Source organism: Aquarana catesbeiana, linkage group LG06, assembly GCF_042186555.1.
Source record: "Aquarana catesbeiana isolate 2022-GZ linkage group LG06, ASM4218655v1, whole genome shotgun sequence".
In the NCBI taxonomy this organism is placed as follows: Eukaryota; Metazoa; Chordata; class Amphibia; order Anura; family Ranidae; genus Aquarana; species Aquarana catesbeiana.
The window spans coordinates 355,405,227-355,424,682 of NC_133329.1; the positions used below are offsets into that span (position 1 = coordinate 355,405,227).

Sequence of the window (19,456 nt, forward strand, 5' to 3'; positions counted from 1 at the left end):
TGAAACTGAGCATAGGGAACTGCTTCGAATGAAGACACCATCTTTCCTAGCAGCCTCATACAAAGACGGACAGAAGGACCCTTCTTGGTCCCGACTGCCAGAATCAGTTCCCTTAAAAGCAGTAATCTTTGCCTGAGGAAGAAATACCTTCTTCCTGGCTTGTATCTATGATCAGACCCAAATACTCCAGTCTTCTTACTGGCTTTAGGAAAGACTTTGCTAGGTTGAGGATCCAACCTAGGTGTTCCAGATCCTTGACCGTGGTCCTCAAGCTCCCGTTCAAGGAAGCTACCGACTGGTCTATTAAGAGCAGGTCGTCTAGGTATGCTATGACAGTTATACCCTGAGCCCCTAATCTGGCCAGAGGAGGAGCCAAGATCTTTGTGAACACTTGAGGTGCAGTGGCTATCCCGAAGGGCAAAGCCACAAACTGGAAATGACGCCCTTCTATCTCGAAGCGTAGAAACTTCTGATGAGCAGGAAAAATGGGCACATGTAGATATGCATCTCTGATGTCTATCGATGCCAAAAATTCTCCTCCCTGCAGGATGGAGACTACTGTCCGAACTGATTCCATTTGGAAGGACTGAATCTTTAGGAATCGATTCAGATCTCTTAAATCCAGAATGGGTCTGACATCCCCATTTGGTTTTTTGGACCGTAAAAAGGTTGGAATAGAAGCCCAACCCCTGATCCTTTGTGGGGACCACCATAATGACCTCTTGCGACAAAAGTTGCTCTAACGCTAGAGAGTGCTTTTCCCACAAGAGATTCTCTTGATATAGTTATCCAAGTCTTCTCCAAACAACCTTGTACCACGAAAAGGAGACCCAGCCAAGAGCTTCTTATATGGTGCTTCAGCTGACCAATTTTTCAACCATAAGATCCTACGCATATGCACCAACCCAAGTGAAAGACGAGAGGTTTGCATGATAGAATCTCTGATGGCGTCAACAACATAACATAAGGCCGCTGGAAGGTTAGCAAACCCCTGGGCCTGCTGTTCAGGTAGAACCTTAATGACCTGCTTAACATGGTCTCTTAAGTATTGACAGACTCCAATCGCTGCTACTGCAGGTTGAGCCACTGATCCTGCTAGGGAAAAAACATCCTTCAATAAGGATTCCATCTTTTTATCCACAGGATCCCTGAGCATCTGAGCGTTGTCTACAGGACAAGTCAGACTACTATTTATAGAGGAAATGGCCGCATCAATGGACGGCATTTCCCACATTTTAATAAATTTTTCTTCCATAGGATAAAGTGCTGAAAACCTTTTCGGCGGAAGAAAACGCTTATCTGGGTGATCCCACTCAGAATGAAGGAGCTTTTCAAGCAAATTATGAACAGGAAAAGCATGTGCTGTTTGAGAAGGTTTCAGCGACCCCAAAGAAGAAGATGGCTCCTTAACAGATTCAAAAACGGGCAACTTAAATGTGGAGCGGACCAATCCAGTAAGGATCTGTACTAAGACTTTCTCCTCTTGGGAAGTCGAAGAGGGTCCCTCTCCGCCTGATTCCTCCGAAGAGGAATCATCCGTCCCATCCTGATCCTCTGAAAGGGATTCTTCTCCTTTATCCCAGAGCTCCTCTGTCTGAGGGTCTTGGGGAGCAGAGGAAGGCCTAGTGCATTTTCTTCCACTGAGTGAAGATGTAATCACGGCCATTAATCTTTCCTCTAAACCAATAATGGTTGAGGAAAAAACCTCTCGTGTAATGTATACAGGGGCTGAAGTGCCAGAAACGGGTACAGCCCCTGACCCCAACGGTTCTCCCTGGCTAGCCGTCCCTGGCCCCTCAGGGGGAGAGGATGTTGCAGACAGGGGGTCCTCAGAACTGGACTGAGATCCCCTAGTGTCTCTGGTTCTGGGGGTATTTGAACCTCTTCTACCCACAGTGCAAAACAACAAGGTGGAGGTATCCAAAATGAACACTGACTGCTGAGCGATGTAGTCTGGCAAAAGCCTTGCTACCAAATGCCCAGTCTGGTGTTATCTTAGTAAATGCAGCCTAGGAGAATGCCTGTGTCCCACCTTACATGCGACTGTCAGCTCTGTGTCCCTCCAATGGCTCAGAGCACCTGTAAAGTGTGCTTTAAATAGCCCTGTTTCAGGTAATGTGGGTGTCTGAGCACGCTGACGCTGTGCTGACGCCCCGCCCCCCCCTTTACCGCCCCCCCTTTTTTCGAAAAACGTGCGCTTCCCGCGCGAGCCGCTTCCGGGACAAGCATGGAGGAAGGCTGGGGGTGGAGGAGGAAGGAGAGAGGCTGGCAGAGATGGAGCCTGCACGAGGCAATGGCGGCCTGCGGCAGCGGCGCTGACAGTGCAGTGTAAAACCGCCTTACAGTCCTCCCGCGGCCTCCCCCTAGCCTGGGGGGAATATCCCAGAGGAGAAATCCCCCCAACCCATCCTACCTGGAGCCGGTCGGAGGAGCCTCTGCAGTGTCGAACGCTGTGACAGAAATCAGCATGGAAAGGTATGTGCTCTTGGCAGCCCCCGGTGGTCCCAATAGGCCTAGCATGCATCTACCTTAAAGGAGAAAACCTAGTAGAATTCAAAAATTCTGTGGAATCTCCTCTTACCTTATCCAGCACCAGGATTCTGTATATACAGACCCAATCGTCACCTCTCACAGTGGGCTCCGTTTAAAAAAAAAACCTTCAGAGACTGGGGCCCCCTACGGATAGGGGGATCCACAGTTCTGGCCCTGTAAAGCACCCAGCCAGAAATAAGGTGTTAAAGACCCTTTTCTGATATGCGGGGTCCAGCTCTCTAAAAAGAGAAGCATTACAGGTAAAACCTCGTTTCTTCGGACACGAGGCCCGGGTACCATCCAATTCAGCCATGAAAAGACACTTTGAATGGATCCGATTCGCCTGGCTTGCCCCAGTATAGGATATCAGGATATTCCCTTTGGAGCTTCAGCACAGGACATCTTTACACGTCCAACACCTAAGACACTGGCGTAAAAACTGAGGTATCCCTGTAAGGGGAGGGATTATATAGGGGGTTGGACTTCCTGATTAGGGTGTGACCAGTGTCCAATACCTAGTGGTACCTACATAACCCATCAGTTATTACTGTGGCTCTGTGTCCCGTGATGTCCGAGAAAGAAAATTGTCTTATCTATGCATTAGGCAAGCCTGCCCAGGGCAGTCTATTGCATATGGTGTGAATTTGCTCTAAAGGAGACTGAAAAATGCCTATGATTTTTCGTAACTCTAAAATCCAGAGTATCTAGACAACTGGAGTATCGTACTGGGATCAGATTTAATTGAACATTGCAAGTATATAAATGCGATTGTTAGATTTAGGAGATAGATTTATATTATATATAGAAAGGAGCAAGAATGCCTGTGCTTTATCCATTCTATTTGCAGATACACTATATTACCAAAAGTATTGGGACGCCTGCCTTTACACGCACGTGAACTTTAATTGCATCCCAGTCTTAGTCTGTAGGGTTCAATATTGAGTTGGCAATTTTTTTATTTGAGAATCTTGCAAACAAGAAACACATTCCAACTTTTTTTTATACAAAAATATAAAAAAATAAATATTATACATATATACACACACACACACATACATACATACACACACACACACACATATACATACATCTATTTCCTTTCCTTTTTTTTTTTTTTTTAAATATGCATAACATATTGTATATACGACTAAAAATAATAATAAAGGCTTACTTCAACCTATAATATATGAACAAAAGGGGTTTTTTTTTCCAACCAAGAGGAATATAACTGTATTATATTATACTATATACATATATCACTAAATAGCACAGACATCTTCAACAATTCTACACATTACTCAACTTGATTAACATTCAGACCAAGAAACATAGATTATCATGTGTATGTAGCCTTTCTTCAAAATTATGTTTATCCTTGAAAATCTAAAGAAGTGTCCAGAGAGAAAACAGGGAAAGAACCCAACACCCAGAGATCAACAAACAGCAGCTACAGGCCTGATATTCCTCCACGCCTTTATCCAGACCCTTTGCCGCCATCTGTCTTTCTCGAGACCCCGAATTTTCCCTACCTCACCAAGAATCTCACACACCACCACCGGAATAGGAAGGACTTTCTGCCGAAGGGATACCTGACACCCTGCATTCCAGGTATAATATCGGACTACTAAGCTGACTAGAAAAAGAGTGTCCAAATCAAATCCCTTGCGATTCTGCAATGCTCCATACACCCACTCAGCATAAGACATGCAAGGCAGGAAAGGAATATTCAGAGCCCTCCCCACCTTTTTATAGACTTCTATATTGAAAGGGCACTGAAGCAAGAAGTGGTCCATAGTTTCCACTTCACCCTGACACTCCACTCTTGGACAACCACGATTATCCAAAGAGCGGCACTTCACGTTCCCCCTCACATAGAGCCTACCGTGGAAAGCGAACCAGGCCTGGTCCCTAAATTTCAAGGGAATCCGCTCAGAATTTATTAAACGTAAACCCTCCCTCATAATATGACCTGGGCAATCCCTCAAGGCCAGTGGCGCATGAAAGACAGTACCCACGATCTTCTCCCCCAGGAGTCTCCTAGGAAGGGACCTGATATCCTCTGCTGTCACATGCCACCGTTTAAGAATTTTCAGGCACAGGGCAACATAAGCCGGGAGCTTACCATGCTTGATCCTTAGGCTTTTCACTGGCCCGCCACTCTCCCAACAGCCCAGAAAAGGTCTAAACCAGATCTGGAAAATACCTACCCATCCAGGCGGTCTCTCTGCTAGCATGTTACCAAAATTGTGTTTCAAAAACATCAGAGAGAAGAACACAAACGGGTTGACCATCCCTAGGCCACCCTTCCACCTAGATAGGCAAGTCACATTCCGCTTCACAAGATGCAGCCTGTTCCCCCATAATAATTGGAAGAAACAACTATAAATCCTGGTATAGCAAGACTCTGGCAAGATGCAAACAAAGCTGACATACAAAAAGGTAGGAATCAGGTAGGTCTTAATCAAGTCCACCCTTTCCCTCAAGGAGAGCCGCCACCCTTTCCAGCATTTCACCTTGACATCAGCATCATTCAGCCTGGCTTCCCAATTTGACTTACTGTAATCATCAGGGCCAAACTCGATGCCTAATACTTTGACTTTCTGCTGAGGCCTCGGGAAGGTGTCCGGAAGTGCAAAGCTCTCACCTCCCTCGCTCATCCAAAAAACTTCACTTTTATCACGGTTGACCTTGGAGCCTGATGCCTCGGAATACTGCTCTATAACTGAAACCACCTCCTGTGCCTCCTCTGTCCCAGAGATTAAGACAGAAACGTCATCAGCATAGGCTACAACCCTCAAGGGTGGCTCACCAGTAATGCCCACCGGCACCCCGCACAACGGTCCGCTCTCTAGCCTTCTGATGAAGGGGTCGATTGCAAATACGTATAGCAAAGGGCTCAGCGGACACCCCTGGCGCACCCCCGATCCAACCCCCGAAGGGCCGTCCAACCCAACCGTTAACAAGCATGAAGCTCTCTGCCTCTCTGTATAAAGTCTTAAGCCATCTAATAAACCCACCCTCCAGGCCATACTTGTCAAGGAGAAGCCAGAGGTACTCATGATTGACACGATCAAAAGCCTTCGCCTGATCCAGTGCCAGCAAATACTTTCCCCAGCCTTCAGCCCTGCAACGTTCCAGAGCCTCCCGGACAGCTAACACCGCTGAAAAAGTGCTTCTGCCCTGGACCGAACAGTGTTGCTGACGAGAAAGCAATCTGTCTGCTACTGACAAGCGCCAGAAAATTATCTTCGCCAGAATCTTTCTATCGACATTGAGAAGGCTAATGGGGCGCCAATTCTCAATCATCGAGGGATCCTTGCCTTTTGACAACAGAATCACAGCAGATTGTCTCATGGAGGGAGGGAGCGAACCTTCTTGCAGACAGCCGTTAAATACCTCCACAAGATAAGGTACCAAGCTGGATTTGAAAATCTTATAAAATTCAGCCGTCAATCCGTCTGGCCCAGGGGTTTTCTTAATAGCCAGACCATCTATAGTTTTGACTACCTCTTCTGCTGTGATTGCCCCTGTCAAACTTGCAAGCGGAATGTTATTTCCCAGACCTGGTGTAGAATCCAAAAAACTCGACATCTTTGCCCGATCGAGGTACTTCTCCCTCAGAAGATCCACATAAAAAGACCTTGAGACCTCCAGGATCCCTGACCTGGATTTCGTCAAAGAGCCCGTACTATCCCTTAGCCCAACAACCGTCTTAACTGCTGCGCTTTGTTTGCAGTTCTGATAAGGGTCGGGCGAGTGATATTTCCCGTAGTCCCTTTCCAGAACCAAAGAAGCGTGCCGGTCATACTGATACTTCCTAAGGAGAAGTTTCACCTCAGAGATTGCCTCGGAATCTCCACCACTCGAGACAAGGCGATCAAGTTTTCTCCGCAGCTGCTGGTAGGCAATGTACTTACCAAGCTGTTTCCTTTTTCCTATGGCTTTGAAAAACCCACTAATCCAGCTTTTAGCAAGCTCCCACCACTCCGACTTACTGCTGCAGAAATCCAGGATGGTTACCTGAGCCTGAAAAAAATCCTCAAAAGATGGTCTTACCTCCTCTTCATCCAGCAGAGCCGAATTCATCCTCCAAATACCCTTTCCTTTAGGTGGTATATCTGAAGCATTGAGAATCACAGACAGCAAAAGGTGATCAGAAAACTCAATCATACGACACTCAGGAGCCGAAAAGGCAGAGTCCCCTTTTAAAAAAAAAAAAACCTATCTATCCTGCTCTCACAACTGCCTCGCCTAAATGTGTACCCCGTGCTGTCTGGGCAACGCTTAATATGCGCATCTTCCAGACCTGCTTCCCTGGCTATCGTATTAAGAAAAACGCTATCATATCTCAGGCTGTCAGTGGAGCCTTTCCTGTCTTTGGGCCTAGTAACGGTGTTAAAATCACCTCCAAAGACAACTTGCCGAGATGTAAAAAGGAAAGGCTTAATCTTTGTAAAGAGGCATTTCCTCTCCCATCTAGTCTGTGGTCCATAAATATTTATTAAACGCAGATCATGCCCCTTCACAGAGACGTCCAGGACCATACACTTTCCAATCTCTACCTCGATAACCCGCCGACACGTTACCATGCCAGTAAAAAGTACTGCAACTCCGCTGTAAGGCTCAGCCGCAAGAGACCAGAAGGAGGGCCCACGCCTCCACTCCCTCTTTGCCAGGTGGACATCGGCAAGTCTATTTAGCCGGGTCTCTTGCAAAAATAAAATATCAGCATCCATCTCGCTGAGCAAAAATAAGGCCATATTACGAGCCCATATTACGAGCCCTTACAGATTTTATGCTGGCAACATTAATCGTTGCCAACTTTATCGGAGTGGGAACTGCCATCAGGATGATTGAGGTAGGCGTTTCTTAGCCTGAGCTCCCTCCCCCCTTACTGGAGACCTTGACCTCTTTAGAGAACACTCTACCTCATCTTCCTCCATCTGAGACAAGGAATTAGAAGACTCCTCCTCCCCCTCAGATAAGGACCCAAACTTGTTTCCCAGCGGTACATCATCTACCTCTAAGGATGAAACCGAGGAGGCAGAGGTCAGGACTACCTTATTCCTCCTTCTCCCCACCTTGGTCCACTCTCCCTCCTCCCCTGAAACATTACCCTGAAAGACCTCATCTACATTATTAGCAGTGGCAACTTCCCCCTTCTTCACCTTAGAACCTCCACTAGAGGTTTTACGCTGCCTTAGGGAAGGCCCTGATGAAGCTGCCACCTCAGATTTGCACGAATCTGCCCCTTTGGCAGCCTCAGCCAATCTGGATGACATTTACTTTTGGAACACTGGGCACTTGAAACACTGGGGATGAACACACAACAGAAGTAGACACAGACACAGTAGGGAGCACAGACTGGGGAGCAGACACAGTAGGGATCACACCTTCAGGCTGGGAAACGGACACCTGGGGGGGGTCCTCAGGACTAGCTGAAACAGCTCCACCAACCCCTTGCTGCCCCCCACGTTCCTCCTCCTCCTCCATCCTCAGAAGTTCTTCCACCACCTCTGGCTGATTATGGAGGGCTTCAGGGCAAAGACTATAGGGGTGACCTAACTTGTTACAAAGATTACAACGAATACTATTGCAGTCTTTTGCAACATGCCCTGAGCCCTGACAGAGGGAACATTTCTGCACAGAACATGAGCTTGAAAAATGCCCCTTTTCACCACAGCGATGACACAACTTTGGTTGCCCTGCATAAAAAGTGATAATCCTGTCACGACCTATAAAGGCAGACGAAGGGATGTGCTTAACAACATTACCCGTGACATGCAGTTTTACCAACACCGTCCAACCTCCTGTCCAAATCCCCCTATCATCTACAACTTTCCTCAATGGAGCTTGGACATCAGCATATCTCCCCAACCACACCACCAGATCCGCAGCAGGAATGGACTCATTGCGTACCAGAATGGTGACGTTCTTATATAATGGCTGGCGAGAGATTACTTTGGGTGACAAACCTGCCCATTTTGGGGACTCCTTCCACCTCTGCTCATACCTCTCCCAAAAGACATCTAATCCTTCCGCCTTGACAAAGGAGAGGTCATACTAATATGACCCAACTGGGCTGATAAGGGCAAAAACCTCCTCTGCTTTAAAACCCATCCCCAGAATACGGTCCACCACATCTCTCCTATTTGGGAGGGGGGGGCCTTCTCCAGTCCACCTCAATTGGACCACATTGCGGCGTTTGAAGGAGCTACCAGATGGTGTCAGATTGGCCTGACCTTCACTCACATCAGTCCTAGTGACCGCAGAATAACTGGCCCTACTCACCCTGGGGACAGGTGCAGCCACCGCTGCAGCATAGGAAATAACTGCACTCCTTGCAACATCCCGCACATCACTTTTAGTTACAGACCCCTCTTTAGATAAGTTAGAAACAACATTATTATCAACAGATGGAACAGAGACTTCTGACACAGAAATATCATTTACATTACCCTTGGTAATTCTTACTTCATTACCAGTAACTAAAGGGTTACTAACAGCGGAGATGTCTTTATCAGCACTCTTCACAGCAGAGTCTGCACACCCCTCACTGGCTCTCTGTACACAGGTGGTAGTCTCAGCCAGGAGATGAGCTTGCTCTCCACTGCCCTCTACAGCACCCTCTATAGGAACTACATCTCCATTATGTTGTATTGGGAAATCTTTAACAAAAACGGCTTTTTCAGCCAACCGATGTTTCAAAGGTTTTGGGGGGACATCACTATCCTCTTCTTCATCCTCTGATGATCCAGACACGGCAAACTTGCGACCATGCAAAGGGGATTCCATTTCTTTGATTAACTTAAGCATTCCTGCTCCCTTTACAGGCTCAGATGGATCATCTTGCTCCATAGCCTCCTGCTGCGGTGAAAAGGGCACAGAACTTCCTTGGCCCAGTGACATACTGGCAGTCAAAACACCTGACTGCTGATCACCCGCAGCCTGTGTGCCAGAGCTTTCTCCACTTTCTGCAGGCATACCGATACTTGGTAAAGATTTTCCAGCGTGCTGGCCAGAAACACAGTCCAAGCCCGAAGAAACTTTTTTGCTTTGCACGGACCTTTCTTTCTCGCACTCTGGTGATGCTTCTCCTCCACTGGACTCTATGGTCCCTCTGCGCACTGTACAGAAGCGATCATCATTGCCATATTTCTCCTTGAAAGTTCCGCTGGTTTCTTTCAATGCGGCCACCAGCAGACTCTGCTTTTCCACTTTAGCCTCCAAAGCCATTAACTCAGGCCGCATCTGTCTTCTCTTGGAACTGTGAAGCCGGTCATTTGCAATTTTTTTATGTTTGAAGTCAAACTTCAACTTCGCCAGTACTTCCTCCTCCTTGGCAATTCTCGCACAAACCTTCTTTCTGTAGGCTGACAGACTTTCACCTTTAGCTGGGCCATTTCCCAGGTCCTCAAACACTGGTATGGGAGGACCGGTACTCTGGCCATCCGGGGGATCCTCCCCGGGGTCCACCCCAGATTCCTGCATCCACTCTGGGTATAGGGAGTAATCAAGCTCCCTGGATCAGTAGGCCTCTCTGGAGCTCAGGAGATCAGCAGTAGTGCAGCCACACCCTTTGCAGCTATAACAGCTTCAACTCTTCTGGGAAGGCTGTCCACAAGGGAGTGTGTCTATGGGAATGTTTGACCATCCTTCCAGAAGTGCATTTGTGAGGTCAGGCACACTGATGTTGGACAAGAAGCGCTGGCTCGCAGTCTCCGCTCTAATTCATCCCAAAGAGGTTCTATCAGGTTAAAGTCAGGACTCAAGTTCCTCTACCCCAAGCTCACTCATCCACGTCTTTATGGATCTTGCTTTGTGCATTGGTGTGCAGTCATGTTGGAACAGGAAGGTGGCATCCCCAAACTGTTCCCTCAAAGTTGGGAGCATGAAATTGTGCAAAATGTCTTGGTATGCTGACACCTTATGAGTTTCCTTCACTGGAATCAAAAGGCCAAGCCCAACCCCTGAAAAAAAAAAACCCACACCATAATCCCCCTCCACCAAATGATTTGAACAAGTGCACAAAGCAAGGTCCATAAAAGACATGGATGAGCAAATATGGAGTGAAAGAACTTGATGGAGTCTTGACCTCAACCTTCCCAGAAGAGTTGAAGCTGTTATAGCTGCAAAGGGTGGGCCAACTCAATATTGAACCCTACGGACTAAGACTGGGATGCCATTAAAGTTCATGTGTGTGTAAAGGCAGGTGTCCCAATACTTTTCGGAATATAGTGTATGTTATATATGATCTCCCCAAAAAGAATGGATGAAGCACAGGTGCTCTTGCTCCTTTATTTGATCTTATTTAACAAAAGATACATTTGAACATTTTGCAAGTTCACAAGTGTTATATCAAAATATACACAATTATTTTTAGTTTAGTTCTATGATCATAAATTAGAAGACCGCTAAGGAACCTAAAAGTGGAACTAAAGTAAAATATAATTTACCTCTGTTCCAATAGTCCGATGTCCCTTGGTGGCATCTTATCCCCAGCTTCTTCTGGGTGCTAGGTCTGACAGTCTTGGATGATGTCACGCCCGCGGCATGCGCAGAAGCAAAATCATCACTGCACACAGGCACTGTTTTTCGGAATATAAATTAGGCTGCACATGCGCAGTTCAGTATACATACTATAGAAAATTTCAAACAGGCAGGTACATTTATATTATTGCAGAAAAGACACTGCATGTCTGCAATAAAAGAACCTGCCTGGCTGCAAACTTTTTTTTTTTTCAACTTTAGTTTTGCTTTAAATGATAATTGCATCAGTGCAACACATTTTTTAGAGATTGAACAAATAAACTAAATAGAAAATAAGGACGAGCCTAAGAAAATACCCAATGTGGCAGAAATGCTGATTTTAAAGCAGACTCCAGCATCCTGATCCCTTAATAACTATGGTGTGATTCTGTACTCTTCTCTTCTGACCTTCTAGATATCTAGATATTTGTCACAGTGTTATGGGTATATTGAAAAGAACCTAAAGTTTCAGAAGGTCCCTGTTCCTTTACAAACCCCATGCTGTGCTAAATACTGAGTGGTGGCTGCAAGTTCCCAAGAGCACCATCAACCAGGATTTGTGTCTGGCCAAATACATTGATAGATTGGTTAATACTGGTTAAGCCACAGCTACGGCTGAAACCTAAAGCTGAACCAGGCTGAATTGGTGGATAGGCGATAGCTGGAGAGCCATTTGTGAAGTCCAGTATTTATCTCAACAGAGGAGTTGAAAAGGACTGTCTGAGACTTCAGATGTGGATTAAACTGAAGCTGGGTTCACATCTATGCGAATTGGATGAGAGTTTCACCACATCCAATTCGCATAGCAGGAGATTGTGACTGGCTCTCTATGGAGCCGGTTCACAAATCTCCGGGGCGGCTGCCGAGCGCACTGCACAGAAACGCTGTGTGTCTTTGGCTCAGTTTCAGGGCCGAATTCAGGCAAAGATTTGGCCCTGAAACGGAGAACATGGACGCATAGTGTTCTTGTGCAATTCGCGACCAGTTTAGGTGTGAACCGAGCCTCACGCTTCACTGTGAAAGCTAAAAAGCTTCTGCATTACTTTAATTACTATTTCACGGTAAAGAATTGTGTTTAAACAATGCCAGTAGGCTGTTAATGCTGAAAACGATTAAAGTGATAATAAACCCTCAGTTTTTTATAGCACTTTCAGCAGCGGATTTATTTAAAGCAGTTGTAACCTTACAAAAAAAAAAAATGATCCTGTTTCTTTAAAGCAGGATATACAGCATAGCGCTTGTGTGTTGTCATTTGTCCCTCTCTATGCTGTAAAATACCTGGTTGATCCTGCCTGTTCCTGTGTCCTCCTTAGTGTGCTGACCATGGCTGCTAATCCATGATACTGTGGTCAGTTTACGTGCCTCTGTCATCCCACAGTTTCTCCCCCTCCCTGCCTGCCTGTCTCACTAATCCCAAATCCTGGAAGCCCCTCTGTTACTGTGCAGTATCTGTGTTTTAAAAATTATGCAGCAAAATATATCTTATTTCAGAGAGCGCTCATGTAAGCTCCCGCCACTCTCCTCCTGACCGACGTCAATGGGAAATCCCAGCCCCTCCCAATATAGTCCTCACATTGATGAAGCTGAGCGCCAGGAGGTCATATGAGCCCACAGCATCACTGTGAAATAAGGTATTTTGCTTCATAATTTTATATCTTTCTGTAATGGAGGGGATTACAGGATTTGGGATTCGTGACTTTACAACCACTTTAATTACTGAATATACAGCTTTTCTTTATCTTTAAATCCATGCCTATGCCCCTGTTTAAGCTGGTGCTACATTTCCTGTTTCATGGCAGCTTTTTCTTGCGGCCTCCTCTGGAGTCACCCTTGCATGCGGGGACTAGAGCTGGGTCTCCCTACACTGTGTGCATCAATAAAAACACACACCCCATTGGCTAGGATGGCAAGGCACCCCCCTGCTTTTCCTCCTCCTACCCAATTTCCTTCTTCAAGCTAACAGACTGATTGGAGACTGCACTGTGTACTGTTAACACTTTCCTATGGTGATTGGAAGTTCGGGGAGGCGGCACTGAAAGAAGTGGAGTCAGCAGCATTGAAAGTTGTAAACTGCAATTGCTTGGGTAAGAACTCTAATAAAGTTTACTGGAGGATGTTTATTTTTTTGGGGTTCAATGTGATAAGCTAAAAATAGTAAGGTATTAATACTAGTTTAAGGAAAAATTCTAGTTATTGAACTATGATACATTTTTGTAATATTACCCTCTCTAAATGAATACCGTTACTGAAGAGTTTCATATGGCACCTTCACAGGTGCCTCCTTACCTCCATTTCATGTCCATGGACGGTTTTAGAATCTTGCTTTTCTCGCCTCTCATTGGCTTCTTTCAAAAGGGTTTTTAAATGCTGAACTTCTTCATTTTTACAGGAAAGGACAGATAATAGCTTGTCCCGTTCACCTTCCATTTCCAAAAACCGGAGATTCTCTATGCCAAGTTGCTCCTGTCCAAATATTCAAGGTTAATAATACTTTTACTATTGTTACACCCACATATTTTATACATTTCAAAGAGATTTTATTCCATAAATCTCAATGGCGTATGCAGAAAAAAAGGAAGTACAAGGGGCCAACACCTGACATCAATGTACCACATCCCAAAATCCTAGAAATACCCAAAACATGAAAAAGTAGTTGGGACTATTGAGGTGCAATGAAGATCACGCTCAATTATGAAACAAATATTTGATTGATGAAAATGTAGTAAAAAAACTGCCTATAACACGATCAGAGAATGGGAGAAAGAATCTTGTAACTCATCAGACTCTCCCTTCCAATCACAGATCGTGTTACAGGCAGTACAAGCAATGAAAGAATATTTCTTGGAGGATGAGGAAGATTGAGGTGGAGGAGAAAGAGTGGGGAGAAAAGAGGAGGAGAAAGGATGGAGGAGGGGATAGGAGGAGGAGAAAGAGTGGGGAGAAAGAAGGAGGAGGAGAAAGGAGGAAGAGGAGAAAGAGTGGGGAGAAAGAAGGGAGGAGGAGAAAGGAGGAGGAGGGGATAGGAGGAGGAGAAAGAGTGGGGAGAAAGGAGGAGGAGAAAGGAGGAGGAGGGGATAGGAGGAGGAGAAAGAGTAGGGAGAAAGGAGGAGAAAGGAGGAGGAGGGGATAGGAGGAGTTGCCTGAAGTTGGGCTTTAACTGTGGAGACTCTTCACACAATAAATTGTGTGAACACCTAACTCCTTTAGTAGATCAGTCTCTATATTTTACCAGATAGCTTTCTGTCATCTGCATACATCTAGATCATTTTAGCAAAGAAATTGTATTATATTGTGTTTGTATGTACTAAACTTCATTTTAGTGTATTTTTTATTTTTCCCTTAAAATATGAGTTTGATAAACAGTTGTGAAACTATCATACAGCATAAAACATTGAAAACTGTTTCCATTTTATTCCACAGGGCCTCTGCTTCCAGAAAAGATATAATTGTTTAGGGGTTCAAAGTAATTTCCTAGCAAAAAATGCAGATTTTATCACGTGGTGAAAAAAAATTTAAAAATGTCCCCAAAACGCAAAGTGGTTAAAACTTCACCTGTTACGCCACTACAAAAAGTACAGCATGCGTCAGGGGAGTGTGCATTTTGGATACCTGAAGTGTCAGATACCTGCAAAATGCCAGGAAGCAGAGTTTTGAGACCAAGGCTGCCAGAGGGGGGGGGGGGGGAGTATACATTTCACTGTACCGGGTGGCCTTTACTTTAGATTGGACCCGCTAGTAGCCAGGTCACTTTAAAAAGTATGATTCCAAAACTGAACACTGGGATGTACCACTTACATCATCACACCATTCAGAGTGTGAATTATTAACACAGCTGTCGCTCATTTAAAAATAAAAATAAGGATACTGCCACATAGTAGTACTGTTTACTGATGGTTGAACATCTGTATTCCTGGCTGAAATTTCAGGCGTTCATTTTGTGCATACGCGCAAGCGTAAAATTAATTCAACCTCTTCAACACTCTTATCATTTTCACACAAATAGAGCTTTCTTTTGGTGGTAATTGATTACCACTGGGTTTTTTATTTTTTGCTAAACAAATGAAGAAAAAAAAAAAAAAAGACCGAATATGTTGAAAAAAAAATAAATATTTTTCATTGTTTGTTATATCATTTGCAAACAGGTAATTTTTCTCTATCACGGATGTGCGCCGATGAGGAGGCACTGATGACGCAGCCCTGACGAGCACGGATAGGTGGCACTGGTAGAAGGCACTGATGAGGCTGCCCTGATGAGCACTGATAGGTGGCACTGGTAGACAGCACTGATGAGGCTGCCCTGATGAGCACTGATAGGTGGCACTGGTAGATGGCACTGATTGGCAGCACTGGTGGGCACTGTTGGGACTTCACTGATAATTAGGACATTGATAATCAGTGCCCTAATTATCAGTGCCGATGTCCCTTTAACACAAGCTGATTATTGGCTCTCTTATTCTCTCTTAATAACCGGCTTGTGTTTACATCCGTGATTAGCTGTCATTGGACACAGCTGATCACATAGTAAAGGGCTGCTGTAATTGGTTCTTTACCCCGATCTGTGATCAGCACGTTCACAGGAGGACATCCATATATGTCCTCCCAATAAAGTAAGCCCGCACTTTAGCCTTCTTTCACCTATAGCGCGGGCGGAAAGCGGTTAAGAAAAAGGCAATAGAGCCACTTTAATCAAGAATTTCTGAATGCAGTCTCTAGCCTAGTCTTCTGTTTACAAACTGAATTGTGTAGAAAAGGAAAGCCTTCTTATTAACATGTCTCATTCCATCACATATTCAAAAAATAAAGATGATCATCCCTCATTTTAAGATGACAATTTGAAGACAAAGCCATTACAAGCATTCTTTTATGCCCTAACAGACAGGCACACATCCAGAACTGCCGGTGTATAGAGAAAATATGGCTTAATATTATAGAGCCATTTAATCCAAACTGCATACATCCGTTTCAGGGTTTTTGGCAATTATTATTGCAGTATATGGAAACCATGGCTTCTCTGGGGTAGGGCTTGAGACCCAACCATGCAGTATACCCACACAGGGTGTGGGGAGAAGGAAATAAAAAAAATCAACAAGCCTTGCAACTGAATCAGGGTATAGCACAGTAAAATTTTCTTAGAACAGAAGGTATTTGCAGAGCCATGCAAATCATTGCTTCACACCCTACTGGCCAGATGCACATCCAGAACCTCTGGTGTATAGTGCAAATATAGATTAATGTTGAACCATTTATTCCAAACTACATACAGCTGTTCGGGCCTTTCGGCCAGCATCAGTGCAGTGTATGGAAACCATAGTTGATATGGATTAAGGCTTGGGATACAAAGAGACAATATAACCATACAGGTTATGAAATGGAAAGGGACATGTGAATACCTTTTGTTCCAAGAAGGCTTTACTGTCCTACACACTTGGTTCAGGTGAGCGGTCTTCTCGATACCCTTAGTCCTTCTCACTATAACCTGTATGGTGCATTGGCTTTGCAACAAACTGCTTTTACCATCCCAGTTATTAAATAATTTTTAAAAACTACAAACAATAGCTTAAAAATATTGTAACTGAGCTCCACTCTTGAATACTCTCATGACACAAGATCGGTCACCTAAGCTGCAGAGAGGAACTTCTGGTCACCGCTTCCAGAAGAGGCATTGGTGGGTATCATGTGATAGCTTACTCAGCATGGAGGACTGAGACTGGTAGCGGCTGAGGAGCTGATCATTGTGGGGAAGGAGATCACAGGCTGTTTCAATTCTTACCTTTGGTAAGCATACACACAAAAGCGGCTGATCACGTGGTGATTTGGTGAAGGTCTATCATCCTAAGGATAATATAATCCATTTGAATTAGAAGCTCTTTTTTCCTTAACTGCTGTCACTTGCATGCACGGGATTCATCACAGAAGGATATGTTTTGAATACATTTATTATGCTATACATATAGTCCATTTTTTATGATACCTGGAACTTCTTTTCTTTTAAAAGAACATTTTCCTTGGACCAAAACCATTGCCGAACTTTGACAAGGATTGTGGATTTTTTACCTTTGTCTTTTTTTGGTTTTGTGATGTCAGCTTTTATACTACTATTTGAACCTCATTATTGAGGCATACTTTTGCACTAAGAGTCATAGTGTATATTATGACCAGAGGGTAGTAGATGGTTTCAGCACTTTATGGTACATCATATGTATGAATGAACATTCATAGTTCGTGCTGTTAATACTTTCTTCTCCTAAGAAAGTATATATTTATTGTGTTGGTCCATCACATAAAATACCAATAAAATACATTTACGTTTTTGGTTGTAAAATTTCAAGGGGTAAATACTTTAAGGCACTGTAGAAAAAGTATACGATACAGATATGTTCATATGAGTATTCTAATGAAGCAACTTTTGTAAAACTAGTGTTCAGGTTTCATTCATATACCTTACAACTTGGTACATCCATGCCACTGAGGCTGCTATTGGTTTGGCTACACAATTATTTTTCTCCAAATTTCTCCTAGTCAATATTAAGCCAAATTGATGCATACAGTGCTTTGAAAAAGTATTCATACCCCTTGAATTTTTCCACATTTTGTCATGTTACAACCAAAAAGGCAAATGTAACAACACAAAGTGGCAAATAATTGTGAAGTGGAAGGAAACTTAAATGGTTTTCAACATATTTTACAAATAAATACCCGAAAAGTGTGGCGTGCATTTGTATTCAGCCCCCTTTAATCTGATACCCCTAACTAAAATCTAGTGGATCCAATTGCCTTCAGAAATGACCTAATTAGTAAATAGGGGTCCACCTGTGTGTAATGTAATCTCAGTATAAATACAGCTGCTCTGTGAAGCCCTCAGAAGTTTGTTAGAGAACCTTAGTTAACCAACAGCATCATGAAGACCAAGGAACACACCAGACAAGTCAGGGATAAAGTTGCGGAGAGGTTTAAAGTAGGGTTAGGTTATAAAAAAAATATATCGCAAGCTTTGAACACCTCATGGCACACTGTTCAATCCATCATCAGAAAAGGGAAAGTGTATGGCACAACTGCAAACCTACCAAGACTTGGCTGTCCACCCAACCTCGCAGGCCGGGCAAGGAGAGCATTAATCAGAGAAGCAGCCAAGAGGCCCATGGTAACTCTGAAGGGGCTGCAGAGTTCCACAGCTCAGGTGGGAGACTTTGTCCACAGGACAACTATTAGTTGTGCACTCCACAAATCTGGCCTTTATGGAAAAAGTGGCAAGAAGAAAACCATTGTTAAAGGAAAGCCATAAGAAGTCCCATTTGCAGTTTGTGAGAAGCTATGTGGGGGACACAGCAAATATGTGGAAGAAGGTGCTCTGGTCAGATCAGACCAAAATTTAACTTTTTGGCCTAAAACCAAAACGATATGTGTGGCGGAAAACTAACACTGCACATCACCCTGAACACACCATCCCCACCATGAAAGATGGTGGTGGCAGCATCATGTTGTAGGGATGCTTTTCTTCAGCAGCGACAGGGAAGCTGAATGGGAGTTGATGGGAAGATGGATGGAGCCAAATACAGGGCAATCTTAGAAGAAAACCTGTTAGAGTCTGCAAAATATTTGAGACTGGGGCGGAGGTTCACCTTCCAGCAGGACAATGACCCTAAACATACAGCCAGAGCTAAAATGGAATGGTTTAGATCAAAGCATACTCATGTGTTAGAATGGCCCAGTCAAAGTCCAGCCCTAAATTCAATTGAGAATCTGTGGCAAGACTTGAAAATTGCTGTTCACAGACGTTCTCTATTCAATCTTGCAGAGCTTGAGCTATTTTGCAAAGAAGAATGGGCAAACATTTCACTCTTTAGATGTGCAAAGCTGGTAGAGACGTCCCCAAAAAGACTTGCAGCTGTAATTGCAGCGAAAGATGGTTCTACAAAGTATTGACTGAGGGGGGCTGAATACAAATGCATGCCACACTTTTCACATATTAACTTGTAAAAAAAATGTTGAAAACCATTTATCATTTTCCTTCCACTTCACAATTATGTGCCACTTTGTGTTGGTCTATCACATAAAATCCATTTATGTTTTTGGTTGCAGCATAACAAAAATGTGGAAACTTTCAAGGGGTATGAATACTTTTTCAAAGCACTGTATGTTGTGTTAAATAATCCTTAGATTGTACATCAGCGCCACCAATTTCCCTTTTTTTGTAGCACAAAAGACACTAGTCAATCACTTTGCTTTCTCTATGTCTCCAGTGACCTACTCAAAGTTATTTTTTGTTAGAGAATCTGTGTGAATCTATTATCAATGGTTTAAAAACGTATTTGGCATTTGTCTTACTGTCTTCAGAAACCTGTTTTGCCAACCTGATTTCCTTTTCACAGCTTTTGTTGTATTATATTTAACTCTT

The 19,456-nt window shown here is 44.1% G+C and overlaps 1 protein-coding gene across 4 annotated transcripts in view; it reads right to left on the bottom strand.

Annotated features, from left to right (window-relative positions):
- TANK (TRAF family member associated NFKB activator) overlaps positions 1-19,456 on the bottom strand; it is a 166,589-nt gene that overhangs the window by 54,287 nt on the left and 92,846 nt on the right. For all 4 annotated transcript variants that reach the window (XM_073634056.1, XM_073634054.1, XM_073634057.1 and 1 more), the window contains one exon: positions 13,348-13,524. In XM_073634056.1, coding sequence (XP_073490157.1) covers positions 13,348-13,524 — 177 coding nt within the window. The remainder of the gene's footprint in view (positions 1-13,347; positions 13,525-19,456) is intronic.